At 41.7% G+C, this 16,016-nt stretch overlaps 1 protein-coding gene across 3 annotated transcripts in view; it reads right to left on the bottom strand.

The window, feature by feature from the left end:
- The window catches only part of CHCHD6 (coiled-coil-helix-coiled-coil-helix domain containing 6), a 746,922-nt gene that overhangs the window by 689,872 nt on the left and 41,034 nt on the right, over window positions 1–16,016 (bottom strand). For all 3 annotated transcript variants that reach the window (XM_069206264.1, XM_069206262.1, XM_069206263.1), the window contains exons 3-4: window positions 8,404–8,473; window positions 3,980–4,118 (exon numbers count right to left, since the gene is read on the bottom strand). In XM_069206264.1, the coding sequence (XP_069062365.1) occupies window positions 3,980–4,118; window positions 8,404–8,473 (209 nt within the window). The remainder of the gene's footprint in view (window positions 1–3,979; window positions 4,119–8,403; window positions 8,474–16,016) is intronic.

Raw genomic sequence — 16,016 nt, 5'->3', positions numbered from 1 at the left:
CACAGCCATGGAGTCAGCATCAGGACCACAGACTTCCCAGGCCCTCTAATCCACCTCTTGACGTATGTAAGGTCCAATCAAAGCACTCATATGTAACTCATTCAAAACCAAACAAAACTGGTTTTACTTCAGGACTGTGCACGTGCAACAGAGGTGTCCGCTTCGCCACTTTCCTATCGTTGCATCAACGAGAGGCTTGGGAAAGGTTCTTCGCATGCACAGATAATGTATAACAAAGGGAGGCAGTGCAGTTTTTCTGAGCACAAAGAAGAGATGATGCACAGACAGCTGAGCAAGAGTCCAGGACATGCACAGAAAAACAGTCCATGCAGTGTATGTGGCACAAGCTTCACTGACACAGAAAAGGTATAGCACAGACTACACATACACAGATCTCTCCCACAGTCACTCACACGTTTTGTGAACCTACAGACCGACCCCTTGAACTCCAAAAGAGTGTGCGTGCAAAAATCACCTTTTAGTCCTTGTTATATGCAGGCATGCAGATGCTCGTGAAAGAAAGTGCACCGTCTTTTTTAGGTCTATACAGAAACAGACATTACTTTGGGAATGGAACTGACTGACAGCTTTAAAAAGTTTAAATAGAGACACAGACGCATCGCTAAGATTAATTATAGTTATCTTTTTCTTGGAGGCAGCCACTCACACGTTGATCAGTCTATAGACACTCAGCAGTTTGGGCGTTGATACAAATATATGCTCGAGTATCAGTATTATGATACACAAACATTCAGTTAAGTGACTGATAACTTCTTACAAGCGCCAAAACAAAGACAGAGAGAGACACATTATAGCATTGCAAACTGAAACATTTTACAGCAAACATTAGAAAAGACAACGGGTCTGAACTTGGCAGCCTTTTGTTTGGAGTACTTTTTTTATTTCCTTTTGCATGCATATGCCACAAAAAGAAAAAGAGGAAAAGTAAATATGCTCAAGCATAACCAAGGGCGCCATGTTTGAAATAACACATTTAATAACGAAATAGCCCTTGCATTTCATTTTAAAAGAGCAATGTGGGAGTTCCGAGCAGACAGGTATACATAGAATGGGGGCAAAAACCCTTTTTAGTTTTAAATGCACATCACAGTGAGAAGTGGTTCTTATTAGCACAATGAAAATGTCGTGTTTGCTTTAAACTACTGAAATCTGAAGACACAGGGGCAGGTTTAAAGTTTTGCAGAGAGGTTATTCCATCACAACGGAGTACATCTCTGCCAAACTGTTGGTCTGCCCTCCTCATTTAGACGTGGACGGACCAAAAGTATGTTGATGATGGAGCCTAACTCAGTTCTGTGACTGATATACTCCTACGATGGATCAACAGAGTACGGGCGACCAGATATTCTAAAAGTGAGGAATATACGGTTGGACAGAATATCCAGCAGAAAGAGCGGTACTGAAGGTAAATAAAGGCACTGTCCACAATTATTTGCCTTGCTACACTTGGGGATGATGAAGATAGTGATAATGAGAACGTAAAAACTGAGATTATCCATTTATATGCAATTGAGTTATTGTGATGGTTTTGCCTCCTGGGAAAGCAGAATCATGTATTACCAGTGCCTTCTTATGAACACATCATTGTACACGTGTGCCCTAACATGCACTGATATGTTCTAAAACCGAATTACAATGTAGCTTTTATATCGATCAGAAGTGCAGATTAATCCTAATCTGTCTATATAGTTTCATGTATTTTAGAGACCCACAAGCCATTTCATCCTGTATTGTACGATTGCACATTTTCTGCACTGTGTAGCAAGCATAGCGTCATTAGGAACATTGGCAGTAAGAATCGTGAATTTCAGAACGTAGTAAACTCAGCATGTGTTTATTTAGATTCCTCTCCTGCAGGGTCTTCTTCCATACTTTGTTGCGAGAAGAGCCCACCTCCTGCTCTTTATTTAGTTTTGTTGAAGTAACATTTCTATCACATGTTCCTGTTTCCATGGAATTGTATGAAGGAACAATTTTACAAAACTGCATGAAAAATGTATGGATTTTAGCATTAAATGCTCCAGCCTGATTTTCAGTGGATGCTCTAGTCCACTGAAACAACAATTGTCACCTATTGTTTTGCTTGCATATTGGCTATTTTTGCATTAAAAGCATGTTAGACTATAAGGCTTTCTGGGGCCATCATATACATTGCGCCCCAGGGGCACAGCCAGACATGCCCCTGTTGCAGTCGCTCACTGCACCCGCCTGCAGGCAGATCTCTAACCCACTTGTAAAGTGCAGACGAGTTGCCGCCTGCACAGAGAAACATGGAACATCTTTGAAGAAGTCGCTCCATGTTTCACTGATGGTGCAAGTTCGTGGCTGCCCTGGGGGAATTGCATTCATTGTGATAGGGCGCACTTTCCCTGAAAGGTGTGCAGTGGCGCAAACAGGAAAAGTGCACCCATTGTGTAATAGAGACACTCAAGTGCTGTGTTTTATTTTACAGTTAGTATATATAGGCATGTTAGATTTAATATTCTTAACTCCACATGTACAAGAGATAGAGTGATGGATAGATAGATAGATAGATAGATAGATAGATAGATAGATAGATAGATAGATAGATAGATAGATAGATAGATAGAGTCAAGCTACATATATGTGAAACTAGATATTCTGGCTATGACATTTTAGTAGTGCAATATTTAAGCCAATATTCTTGAAGTATAAGGTTCTAGAAACAATGCACAAAGTGTCACAAATGAAGACCATGGTCTTTGTGAAAAGCTATGATATTTATCGACCACTCACTTCCTAAACGAAGAAGCCATAAATCAGCAAGTCAAATGTTGCCATGTAGCAAAGTAAATCTATTAACAAACACACACTGGCTGTCAATTACATGCTACTAACTACAGTCTAACAAAATGGTTACTTCATACCCCATCACCAGAATCCAATGAAACAACATGGAACATTCACAAAATGCCATTACCTTACTGGACAGTCCATTGAAGTAAAGACAAATCCTGAAAAGTACACAAAATGTATACTTTTCACACATATCACAGGTGACATTGGTCTCAATCTGCTCCAATAAAACCGTATACTAGAACATCTGCACAGACAAATACCCTGTGGTGGCGATTAAATGTCTAATGCAAAAAACCCACAGGCACCTTGCCAATCCTTAAACTACAAGAGGGCAAACATGTGAGAATGCCTTTAACTATCAGCTAGCAATCATATTACTTAAAAGGCAGTCTCTCAAAAATAAAAACATGTTCATTGACCCATACATAACAACTGATAAACACAACTCAGCATGACTTGTCAATGTATGTGTATGACAAACTGTTAAAGTTGCTCGGAGTCTAAAAATCACCCCTTTGTAGGTCTTGGCAGCCTCCTGGGTCCTAGTCAGAAAACTCCAGTTCCTAAGACTACTAAACCCAGCCAGAGGAACACTGCCTACATTCAGCAGGCTTTCAGAGGAAGTGGACAGGAGAATGTGTGTCCCTTTTCTGAGGAGTTTGATTCCTCGCCTCAATTCCCAGCCCCAGGTTTCCACATGGGAAAAGACAAGAAGTGCATCCTCTAGGATGGAACACTTTAATGTATGTTGCATCCTTATGTGACCAAAACATTCAACAGGATATATAGTGAATGTGTGGACTCCGATTTGTCTACTCATGTCCTGGCTAGCAGATCACGTGGTGGTGGGAGCACTGAGTAGTAGGGGTTTCCTACATCTCGGATCCTTGATAGCAAGCTGGCCTTTGACATACTCCTGCACAGGTAGTCTTGGTAAAGGCAATTCACAACTAATAACTTAAAAACTGAATTGAAATCTGACCATCGTTTAATCACTTGTGACTCTTTCTCAGAGTGCCCAAGTCTAGATATCCACAGCACGCCAGAGTCACAGTTTTAAGACTAGTCCACATATTATTTTCCAACAATATTATTTAAGTCCTTTTTGTAAGCACAGTAACAACAAAACAGAACTCACCATTTGAGCCGCTTTCTTCCGCTCTTCATTGGCAAGGTTCTTCTCTCGCAGGATGCTGAGATTCTCGCGGGCTGACTCCCGCTCTTTTTTGGCCAGCCGAGCCAGCTCCTCCTGGATTATGGCCTGCTCAATCTCATACCTGAGCAAAGAGTAAAATGCAAACAGGCAAAGCCTATTGATTGATCCTGGTGGTAACACTGGTCCACACAACATTAGGAAGAATTTACTATGTGACCTGAATCTGTCTGCAGAGTAGAGTGCTATCGAAGCAAAGTGAACTCCCAGAATTCATTTCGAAATACCATGTAGCAATCATAGAGAATCTGGCTAGTTCTCCTCTTTTGAGAGGAATATTCATCAAATATATTACTAGCAGAGCTTTCAGATCAATTGACTAAGTATTATTTGCTTTTCACATTTTTACAGTGTGAACTTTTTCTGTCGCTTTGTTAGCATCTGTACTTTTTTCTTTCATAGCAGCAGCATACCTATTACAAATAACATAACAAATTATGAGAATAAAAATATATAGGGTTTCTTTTCAAAGCAATGCAAATACAAAAATAACACGAGGTTTAACACCGCAAGGTTTTGAGCACCATCACAAAATCCAAAGACATATTTTCTGCTAACTGTGTAAGACCAGTGAACTATTATCAAACTTTCTACTTGGAGACTTATTATTCTATTTAGATACTTTAATTCCCTTAAAACATGTAATGGTTTAAAACATGTAATGGTTTAACACCTGCTCTATACCTAGAGCTCTACAACCTAAGAAAGCTTGAGCAATAAACTCTTACAACTGGTCTTTTGCTTCCCTAGAGGGTTCAACTAGTAAGTAAAAGTTTCATTAGGTGTCCACAAAGGACCACTGAAAACTGTGCATGTCTCAGCTTCCATAAGCATATATTAATGGCAACTAAAGGTCAGGGTGAGCTTAAGGGCGTGTCTGAACACGCTCAAATAATGACTCTAGGTCCCATCTAAACAGTCACAACTGACCGCTTTAAGTGTTTACCACTAACAGCATTCACCGAACTACTCACAAATAACCACTTTAGGTCTTCAGTGGTCTTTAACTATATATAAGGTTGCTTAAGCACTAACAAATTACTCAATTATTTCTTTATTTTTTCAATATTGATAAAGCAGGAGAGGAAAGAGAGCCTAGGCAGTTGTGTGGTTTAATTAAAAAAAGCAATCAAACTTGACTACCTAATGCCTTTTGCAAGGATAGGGGTTCACATTTTACCACTTAAGATCTTTAAGGGTGGGCAAGCTTACCTAAGAACACAAACATTACCAGAAGCATGCTGTGTCAGCCTACTAACATAATCTATAGGTTAGGGCCTCTGGTTATATTTTGGGCTAAACTGGATTAAGCCCCAGTCTGCTGGACATACATTGTGTCACACTGATCAAGCCTCTGCTTCAGTGATACTCAGAAGCTGAAAATCAGTATTAGTCAGAAAGGGACAATTCACTTATGGAACTGCATGAAAATAGTTTAGCTTGAACCCCATTAAAGTTTCGAATACAAGGCACTATTTCAGTGCAGGAAAAGCGGGGTTGGTGGAGGGGTGTGCTGCCAAGTACTTCCCTTCCAGCTGAAAGATTTAGAAAATGTAAAAATTGCCACAAATAGTGGTACAAGACTGCATGCAGTGTGCTGCATGGCAACCCTACTGTACACTGGGAGTCGGACGGTGAATCAGAAAAAGATGCCAAGGGTTAGAAGAATGTAAGGAAGATCTGAAACAGATGAGAAAGGACAGGCGTATGGAAAGGAATATGTGGAAAAGTATCTGAAAAAGTGGAGTGTGGAGGAGATGGCATATGTTGGGAGAGCGCAAGTGGAGAGTGGAGGAGTATATAAAAACATGGCACAGGTTAAAGTATTGAAAGGAGTTCATGGAGGCAGATCTGAAAGAGATGGTGTTGGAAATGCAGTCTCTAGTTGGCCGTCAGTTTACACCATGTCAAAGTAGGGACCCTCACTCTAGTCAGGGTAAAGGGGATACCCAGCTCAGATAACCCATACTCACCCACTTGATAGCTTGTCATGAGCAGTCAGGCTTATCTCAGAAGCGATGTGTAAAGCATTTGCACATAACACACAGTAATACAGTAAAAATACTACAAAAGGACACCACACCAGTCTTAGAAAAATAGCCAGTATTTATCTGTGTAAAACAAGACAAAAACAAGAAAAATCCAACATACAGTAATAAAGATATTAATTTTGCAAGAATCAACTTAAAAATACAGTCCATTGAAGTCAATAGCTCCGTCTGGGGCTATCATGGCGTAGTGAACAACAACTCCAACATTTCAGGCTGACCGCAGCATCGCGGGCCAGCTACGGTCTCGGGAAGGCCACAAACAGTACTTTGGAAATGTAGGGCGTCGTGATGAGATCTGGAGTGCAGTGTCGGTGGCGTCGCAGGCATCGGAGTGCGTTGGTTCCAGAGATCGGTGCGGGGGTTGTCGGGCCCTTGAAGTCACAAGCATTGCAGATCGAACTCCAGGCTTAATACGAAGTCAGGAGCACTGGCGTTGATGTCGTCAGGGCTGCAGTGCAAAGCAGATGATGGAACGTGCAGTGCCCACAGATCACGGTGCAGGCAGCGGCTCGGTGACGGCTTCCTATGACGTTGGTGAGACCAGGGCTGCGGTGTGCAGTGTCTTCAGGTGGCGCTGCATGCAGCGGCGGCATCGTTGCTGAAGCGCTGTCTTCAATAGACCCAAGGCAGCAGTACGACATGGGGTGGACTCCGTGTGGCGCCCACAGGTTGCAGTACAGACAGAGGCGTCTCTTGACGATGTTGGTGTTGATGGTGCTGGCGTGGGCGGACCAGGGCTGCGGTGCAGGACGGGACAGTGATTGTGTACCTCACGAGCGGTGTCCTCGGGCCACGGCGCAGGCAGCAGCGGCAGTGTCAGCATAGAGCATCGTCATCGGGGATATGAAGGCTGCGGTGTGAGCAAGGCGATGCAGACTGTGGGGCCCACAGGTCACGGTGCAAACAGCGGCTCGCTGATGGCGTCAGGTGGCAGCAGCGGTGAGACCAGGGTTGCAATGCGAAGTGGGGCACAGCTTTGTGCGTCGTCATCAGGTCACGGTGCAGGCAGCGGCGTGGTGGTGGTAGTGGTTCTTCTTCTGTTGCACACATTAGGAATACACCCAGAGTTGGTAGGCAATCAGAAAAAGATGGCATAGGTTATGAGGAAGAAAGGGTAATGCAGAGGCAGATATCAAAATGGTGGCATAGGTTAGGAGTAAGATAAAGAAAGGCACCGGGTTGGTGGACCTGGAAGAGATGACAGGTGTTTGGAGTCTATGCTCTAAAAGGAGAATCTGCTCACTCTACAGGCTATTTATTCAGTGGCCTCATCAGTCTAAAGCCTTCTACTCAGGCTACAATAAGGGCCTGATTTATATGTTGGCAGTAAGAATACTCCATTACAATGGCGATGGAATATTCCTACCAGCAACTTAATCCATCTAACTTAGATGAGGAGGACCACAGTTTGGCAACAGCAGAGACTACTCCATCTTTGCTGTGGCCAAACTTCTCAGGCAGTTCGACTGAGTAAGGGCCATGAGAGAAATGACTATATGTCCACCTGCCCAATTTATATGAGTGGACAAATACAGTTTTTTGTTTTACAGCCTATCATTGTCAGGAAAACCCTGGCAGTAAGGGGCAGTAAAAAACAAAAAACGTCCCACTAGCCATGGGTGATGACACCCAAGGCAAGGGGGCATTTTTTTTATTTTCAAAAAACAAAGGCCCAATTTAAGTTTTGTTTAAAAAAAGCAAAACAAAAAAAACTTTCCAAAACTTTGCCATACGGCTCTGTCATGTTTGACAGAGCCAGAAGCCAAAGTTCCAATCCATTCTATCAATGGTAGAAATATTTGTGGGGCTGAGTGGGTACTCCATCTGGACGACAAAGTAATTTACTCTGTCACTCTGAAGAAGTGCAATCCATCCCGCAAAATCAAAATACGCCCCTACATTGTTAATTATCTCAAAGGTGATCACCAATAATGAGCATTTTTCAATTTACGCAATTCTAAAGGGCTTATTCATAAAATGTTAGTCACTTTCATTTCTACCACACACATGCCCTCCTAAGAGATTTTATTTTGCTTTCTTTGCCCCCTGAAAATTGTCATATTGAATGTGTATTTTTAATGTGCTTGTTACACAAAAAGTTAAACTTTTTCATACAGAGACCAAAAGGGAGCGATACAATTGATTTTTTGGAAAATTCTGTCGCAGTTTTAATTGATCTTTCCCGTAAAGGTAATATGGACTTGTCAAAGCCCATGTATGACTTAGCCCGCCAACATACAAACACTTTCTTAGAAGTAGTATGGCTATTCCATACTAAAACGCAGTGATCACGCTCACCTCCTGTACAGGTCCTCTTCACCATCGCTGGGGTTTTTGGCGGAGCTTGATGGTTTTTGGGAATCCCAACCTTGAATAAAAAAAGGAGTAAAATGATGAATCACAATGAAATAATATCCAAAAACCACATTAGTAGCATTTGAGGAAGATGTGCAGCCTACACCTCTTGGAAGAGCTCAAACAGAAACATTACTTTAGTCACAGGAAACCACCACAGCTCCCACACAAAGGTAAACGCATTACCCAAATATATGTGGGAAAATGGCGGCTCTGTAGCTCAATGCTATCTAGCAAACATTCAGTTACATCACAGAAGGATAGTAAGTATTAGATTACTATAGTAGCGCTTAAACATTTAATGATTGGTGAGTGCATTTTTAGGTATAGCACACACTGCAAACTAAATCACTTTAAAGAGGATGAGTAACATTAAGGGTGGATATAGTGTTCAGGAAAAAAGCTAGATTAAATATAGTGCTGGGCGATATTACCTGTATCAGTGCAGACATTCCCATAACTGTGAATTTCCAAAAGTAAATCTCATTTAGAATGGGAAAGGTCATTGAGAGATGAGTAACTCAGACTCTAAGCGAGAACAGGATAGTAGTTTTAGATTCCAAATAGATTTCAATTGGATCTCCACTACGAATAACAATATCCCCTAAATCACCATCATTATCCCCCCACTAACAAATATCTTGGAAGAAACTCTGGAGATGTACAGCTGTTTGATCCATGAGTCAATGAATGTCAACATTCTCACGTAAATTCAACTATAAAGGCAGTTAAAAGGGGAGAACCGGTGGAGAAAAAGGAAAGCTGAATGCAGCACCGACTCCAAAGCTGAATTCCTCCTTTGCCAAAAGCAGTGAGTGGGACTAGGCCCTTTGCCTTACAATCTTCTACAACCAAGGGCACAATAGGCATTACAAATGTATTACTCGGTTATAGTCAAGGCTAACAGTAAAGTCTGAAGGTGTATAGCTCCAAGGTCACCCCTACACAGACACACGATTATATATAAGCCAATCAAAGACCAATGACTGCACCAGCAGCCGAACCCCATCTCTCATGACTATCCCAGGAGCATAAACTCTTCTTCACATTCTTGTTTCAGTGTACAGTTCAGATAAAATCAAAACGCACTTTCTTCCCCTCTTTGAACATGTGCTGCTTCAGTGTGTTCTCCATCTTTTCAACATTTTAATATCATCAAAGCAGAACACTCATGATCTGTTTCATCTCAGTTCCCTCCCCTTGAAAGTCTTGCTGATCTTTGGATCTTCAGCCATGAGTTATACTTATTCAGCTTCAACATCTGGTAGAGAAGACAGCTGTGATTTGCAGCACACAACGAATCACAGTTTCATTTAAAACATCTAGCCACTCCAGCCTGCTACTCTTTTTCTGCATGTCTGCGACAAGCTCCTCTGGTTGCTCCAGCAATTTCAGATCTACCTACACCAACTGTGCAACTATCCAAGTTAGATGGCACTCCTTGAGTGCTTTATGCTTCATATTCTGCAGAGGCAAAAGGATGGTGTGTCTTGCTCGTGGCTGTCATCCAGATCTTTGGGCACTCCCCCACCCGAATGTCGGCTCACTGCACATTTCAACAACCAAATAACCTAATAGGACCACATTTTCATCATTACAGCCTGTGATGGATTCCAATAAGAAACTATATATTTTGCATCATAAGTACAATCCTCTGCTATCACAGGCTAAATGAGACTGCATCGGAGACCTCCTTTGTGCAAGAAAAAACAAATTCAAGACAGATACAGCAGCGATAGTAGGGCTTTGCTTAGAATGCAGAAGCGTAGCTGGGAGACAATGTTGTACATCAATGTATCCTTTCAATCTCTCAAAGTGTCCAGGCTTCCTTTGGCTCTTTAAAAAACAGGCCTTCACTTATAGTTCACTGCAAGTCATTAACCACATAATGAGGCTGAATCAAGCTACAGCAGGCTCATCCATACATAAAATAAGGCACCCATGATAATCAAGAGAAACAATCTGCATTTTGACCAAACGCAAAGAGCTGAGTAGCCCTATCACAATCTTTCCAATTCATGCGGGTTAACGTTATGGCTTCATAATGCCTACTTTTCGTGTACAAACAGTACTCCTGTGCTATTTGCTAAGGGGTTAACTAATGGGTTTTGGAATTCTATAAATCGTTAATGAATGCTTCAGATATCCATAACCCACAAAAAATCCCATCTCAGAGTTTAATTTAAAGTAGGGAGACGTCAGACAAGCATCTGAGCCAGAGAAGCCAGAGAAGGACCCCCATAATTAGATTTCCTAGCCACTGTGGTGGGGGTGTTTTCGCTGAAAGGTTTCACAGTGTAGTAACAGGAGCACTCTCAGAGAAAACGTACTGAACATATTCCAGCCAACTGTCCTACATCCTATGTGACATGAAAGCAAAATGTAAGAACTCCTGCATTCCTGTGTACTTGGTGAGTTCTCAGCCATGCTGTATTGAGCTGGTGCAACATAGCGCACCCTGATCCTCAGTTCATCTCAAGGAAAGGTCTCCTCTCACACCAGTCTGCACTTATGCCAAACATGCATGAGTGCTCTCTCAGGATGACCAGTTTGTTAGCTGCAGGGGATGTCTGCTTCACTTGCCCCTCTCCAAAAGGATCTGTTATGTGAGATCGGTGAGACGTGGCAGCCTGGCAATACAGAGCTGGGTTTTGCCTCCAACAGGCTGTAGTAAATTGGGAGTCTTAACCTGTCTGAGTCCAGATCAGCTCAAACCCTTGATGCATTCTCTCCGAGCATCCAACACGCAGCTAACCAAATACTGTGAATGGAGCTGGCAAGCCTAGCGGACTGTCGCGGACACAAGTCAGACCGTGAGGGCTTTTTACAAAGGTGACATCATGGTGTGAAGAGGAAACAATTAAAAAGGCCAATAAAAGGAGGCACTGTCAGACAAAAGGTGGAAATGTGGAAATGAGTAAAAGAGGGCCTGAAATGAGTAAAAGAGGGCCTGAAATGAGTAAAAGAGGGCCTGAAATGAGTAAAAGAGGGCCTGAAATGAGTAAAAGAGGGCCTGAAATGAGTAAAAGAGGGCCTGAAATGAGTAAAAGAGGGCCTGAAATGAGTAAAAGAGTGCCTGAAATGAGTAAAAGAGGGCCTGAAATGAGTAAAAGAGGGCCTGAAATGAGTAAAAGAGTGCCTGAAATGAGTAAAAGAGGGCCTGAAATGAGTAAAAGAGTGCCTGAAATGAGTAAAAGAGTGCCTGAAATGAGTAAAAGAGGGCCTGAAATGAGTAAAAGAGGGCCTGAAATGAGTAAAAGAGGGCCTGAAATGAGTAAAAGAGTGCCTGAAATGAGTAAAAGAGGGCCTGAAATGAGTAAAAGAGGGCCTGAAATGAGTAAAAGAGGGCCTGAAATGAGTAAAAGAGGGCCTGAAAGGGACAAAAGAGATAACGGATACATCAAATATAATTCTATCCCTAAGTGACATATCTCCAGCCATGGGCACTGGTGGGTCACCTCGTTTTACAAAGATTCGACGGCAAATGTAACAGGAACTAAGATATGTTTAGGTGATTAGGACAAGCACAGCTCAGAGTATGGCAAAATAGTTACTTTTAGAAATCTCTTCAAAATACAATATTCAGTGCCAGTGTGAGGGCTTCTCAAGGGAGGTCAGGAAAGGTGATGGGAAAGCAAGAATGAAACTAGAAAGGAAGCAGAATGTAGCATCTCTTTAATCGAACAACAGTAAAAAGGCAATACTATAGACTTCATTACAGCTGAGTTCCCAATAAGATTTCCTCTTTCAAACCAGGATGTTCATCTAGCAAACAGAAGAGTAATTAGAATTTGTATTACTAGACTCTGTGTTGTTAAACATTTCATTTCTTTTTTGACACTTTCATAGAAATAGATGGCAGACACAGTACCGCCAATCAATGTACAAGATTGTTATAAACTTTGGTGATTCGTTTGTAACAATGTTAGTGCTGATGAGAACAAATCCAACATTCCACACACCACTATATTGCTTGAGTTAAGTGCTAGATTGATATACTTTGATTGGATTACTGAATTTAGAGAGCCATTTGGCTAACTGACCCAGTTCAAGACCTTTCACCCAATCCCCTGCAGATATCTGGGGTAGCACCGCTCTCCTATTAGAATGAGGCAACCATTAGAAATACTCCTGCCTAGACTCAACATGGTCCACATTTCTACACGTTTGCCACAATAACAATCTTTCCTCCATGTTTTCTTTTTAGGCCACCATGGACACTACCCTTAAGCAGCAGGGACAGACTCTCATCAGTGTGCTGTAGGGCATAATTCGGTATCTCAGCTGTTCTTAACCTCTTGTTGAAGAAACCTACTCTGGGGTCAGCTACTGTTTAAAAAGTGAAAAATTAGCAGGTTATTAAGGTATACACACAAAAAAGCAAAACATAAAATTAAAAAGTTGAAACGGCTCTGCAAGTGTGAAGCAATTTTAAATTGGAGGCTAAATATGAACTTTATATACTTAGCATCATTTGTGGGAGCAGCACATGTACAGCTTACAATAGTATCCACAACTGGAGACGGCATTTGAAGCACTAGTATACGCTATTAAAAAGAGGATGTATTATGGGCTGAAAGACAAAGAGCCTGATTATGATCTTGACGCAAGGGATTTCTCCGTCCCAAATGTGACGAATATCCCGTCCGTCGTACTACAAGTTCCAAAGGATATCATGGAACTCGTAATACGGCGGGATGGATATTCGTCATGTTTGGGATGGAGTAATCCCCTCCGCCAAGGTCGTAATCAGGCCCAAAGTGATATGCTGGAGTCTAGAATATCACTTTGCCTTTAAGAAATAAAACCACATTTTCAAATGCTCCTGCCCCCCCTTAACTACATTTTAGTATGAGAATAAAAGAAAAAAAATCCTAATTTGTTTAAGGATTTATACACGTTTCTGTAGTTGTGTAAATCGTTTTGCAGTTCAAATAGCAGAAACTGCTTATGATGGGGGTCCACGTCTTCCTGTGGGGTTTCCAAGAAATCAAAAGCTTATGAACTACTGCTGTATATTTTTCTGCATGATACCATTACTGAGTGCCCAAGTGAAGCTCACTATGCTAACTCTAACAAATCATTCGACCTCTGCAATTCACTGTGGGTCCTAGAAGGCTATAATAATATGTTTACTGCCACATGTTTGTAAAAATGCTTTCACGATGGAAGAACTCAACTGAACTTCATTGTCATTGATGCTAATCTCCAGATAAAGCTATCTAGAAATATACAACACACCCAACATTTACCTCACAGACTTTACTTCTAACTACTGGAAGTGCTAATTAACTATCACCAGGGCAACCATGGAAGCTTGTGTTAATTTATCAAACAACCCGGAGATGTCAATGGCCATTTCCATTCATGCTGTTGTGGCAGTTTAAAAATGGCCAGGGGTGCATAGAGATAATGCTTCAATTAATCCCTGCCACTAGTAACTACTAGGGCTGTATTCCAATCCATCATTTTTTTGCCAACTATGCCGCTTCAGATAGGAACCAGCCTTATGTAGTTCAGCTTTGGTGCAGCTGAAATAGGGAAAGTCCAGCCCAAACTGCCGGGCCAGATCATCCCTGAACACAAGGACATCACAACGGGTTCGGCCTAGTTAGGCCTCATCAGTGAGTCCTGTGACACAGTGGGCACAGGACCTATGTCTAGCCACATCTGTGGCACTTAGCATATCTCAATGAGAAAAACAAGAAAGTGATGGGCACTTAAAATTAAACTCAGTCACTGGTAACTACAAGGCTGCATTCCAGTCCATCTTTTTTGCCCACCATACCACCTCAAATAGAAACCAGCCATATGCAAACCAGTTGTGGTCTGGGGTAGTATGTGCTTCTGTCTACAGGGCACCAGGTTAGGGGTTTTGACAGGACTGCTCCTACTGGAGCAGGGGACACACTGATTTGCATATCGCAGGATTACGTATAGAGAGACACAATGGGTGATAAACAATGGACTGGGACGTAGCCATGAGAGATTGCCAGTAGCTGACTGGATTTCAAGCAAAGCAAACAACTTTGTTGTTTGTTGCTGTAGATCAGTGGTTCCCAACCTGTGGTCTGAGGACCCCTGGGGGTCTGCAAAGCCTTCCCAGGGGGTCCCCGACTGCTTGGAAAATAAAATAATACTAAACAATCAATAAAGTTATATTAAGTGACTAAATGGACACCTGAAAATATTAAAACGTACTGTAAATCTCAAGAAATTTGAAATTGAAGCCTAAAAATTGGTATCCTCAGATTGATTTGTGAGAGCAGCGCAGGTGCATGAGACAGAATATAGTATGGGCCATGTACGGCTTTAATTGAATTTTGAAAACCTCCAACCTCCCTATTAAAATAAATACATTTTTATTTATATTTGTTTGCAAATTAAATAAAATGTGTTATAATTTGTGTATGTGTTTGATGAATGCTTGTTTTTGTATGTTTTTGTGTATTGTTTTGCGTTTCAAATCATCAACAGTGTTTAGGCTGGGGTCCCCGGCTTCCAGTAATGACTCAGTGGGGGGTCCCTCGATTCCGATAATGATTCAGTGGGGGTCCCCAGGTTCCAGTAATGATAAAATGGGGGTCCACAGGAGTCAAAAGGTTGGAAGCACTGCTGTAGATGGTTTAATATCTTATCGTTGCAAGCACACTTGGACGGGTGCTGGTGAACCCTACCAGTTCAGAATCAATGCTGTAGGCCGTTTCCCACTGAACCAGCAGGCGGAAACTATGTTTCCGCCCACTGACCCAGCGGGAAACTCATAATGGGCCCGACGGGGAGGCTGCCACACTGGCGGCAACCTACCCGTCGGGACTTCGGCCGAAGTCATAATAGCCCCCATTGTCTGGAGACAAGGACATCAAGTGTTCATGTTTATTTTGTTCTTTGGAAAAGTAAGTCTGACTCCCTGCAGCACAAAACCATTGGCTGTCAGTACACAGTAGCACATGATGGATTTGTAAAAGAGCATTTTCTACAGTTGATATAAGCTTTGTATATATATATATTGTCATGCTGTTAGAGCTTGTAGTTAGGATTCATTAATGCTAAGTCTTTATTAGTAGGGTGAGCGATATGTAGAAATGCTGCAAGCTCAACTTGCACTACTGATAATGGTTCCAGTATAAAAATGTATACACACACAAAGTTTAACAATTTGAGGCTACCTATAACGCTCCCGAAATGCTCTCTTACTAAATACAAATTCTTGCAGAAGCCTGAAAGCAATAAGGATGAGTCTTAGCTTTTAAAACAAAGGGTTCACAAAATATGGCAAATAGAAGAAAAATGTCTTGTTAAACCGTGAAATTTTAAGTAGTGTTTCTTTGAGGCATCCTCCAGTAAAATGTGTTTGATACATGCTGGCGTTTTCAAAAAATATTAATAATGAAAAAATAGTGTAAAACCAGTTCCAGCAAGATTATGGAAAACATGAAAATAAACAGCATCGACATAGACAATTGGTCTGGAGGTGGTTGCCTGCCTTTTAGTTTTGTTAATATGTGTTTCGTTTTGACACAGTTTTTATAAAACGTTATAGTTGTAGGAGCTGC

This window comes from Pleurodeles waltl, chromosome 9, assembly GCF_031143425.1.
Source record: "Pleurodeles waltl isolate 20211129_DDA chromosome 9, aPleWal1.hap1.20221129, whole genome shotgun sequence".
Taxonomy (NCBI): Eukaryota; Metazoa; Chordata; class Amphibia; order Caudata; family Salamandridae; genus Pleurodeles; species Pleurodeles waltl.
This window is presented reverse-complemented; position numbering and strand designations above follow the sequence as displayed.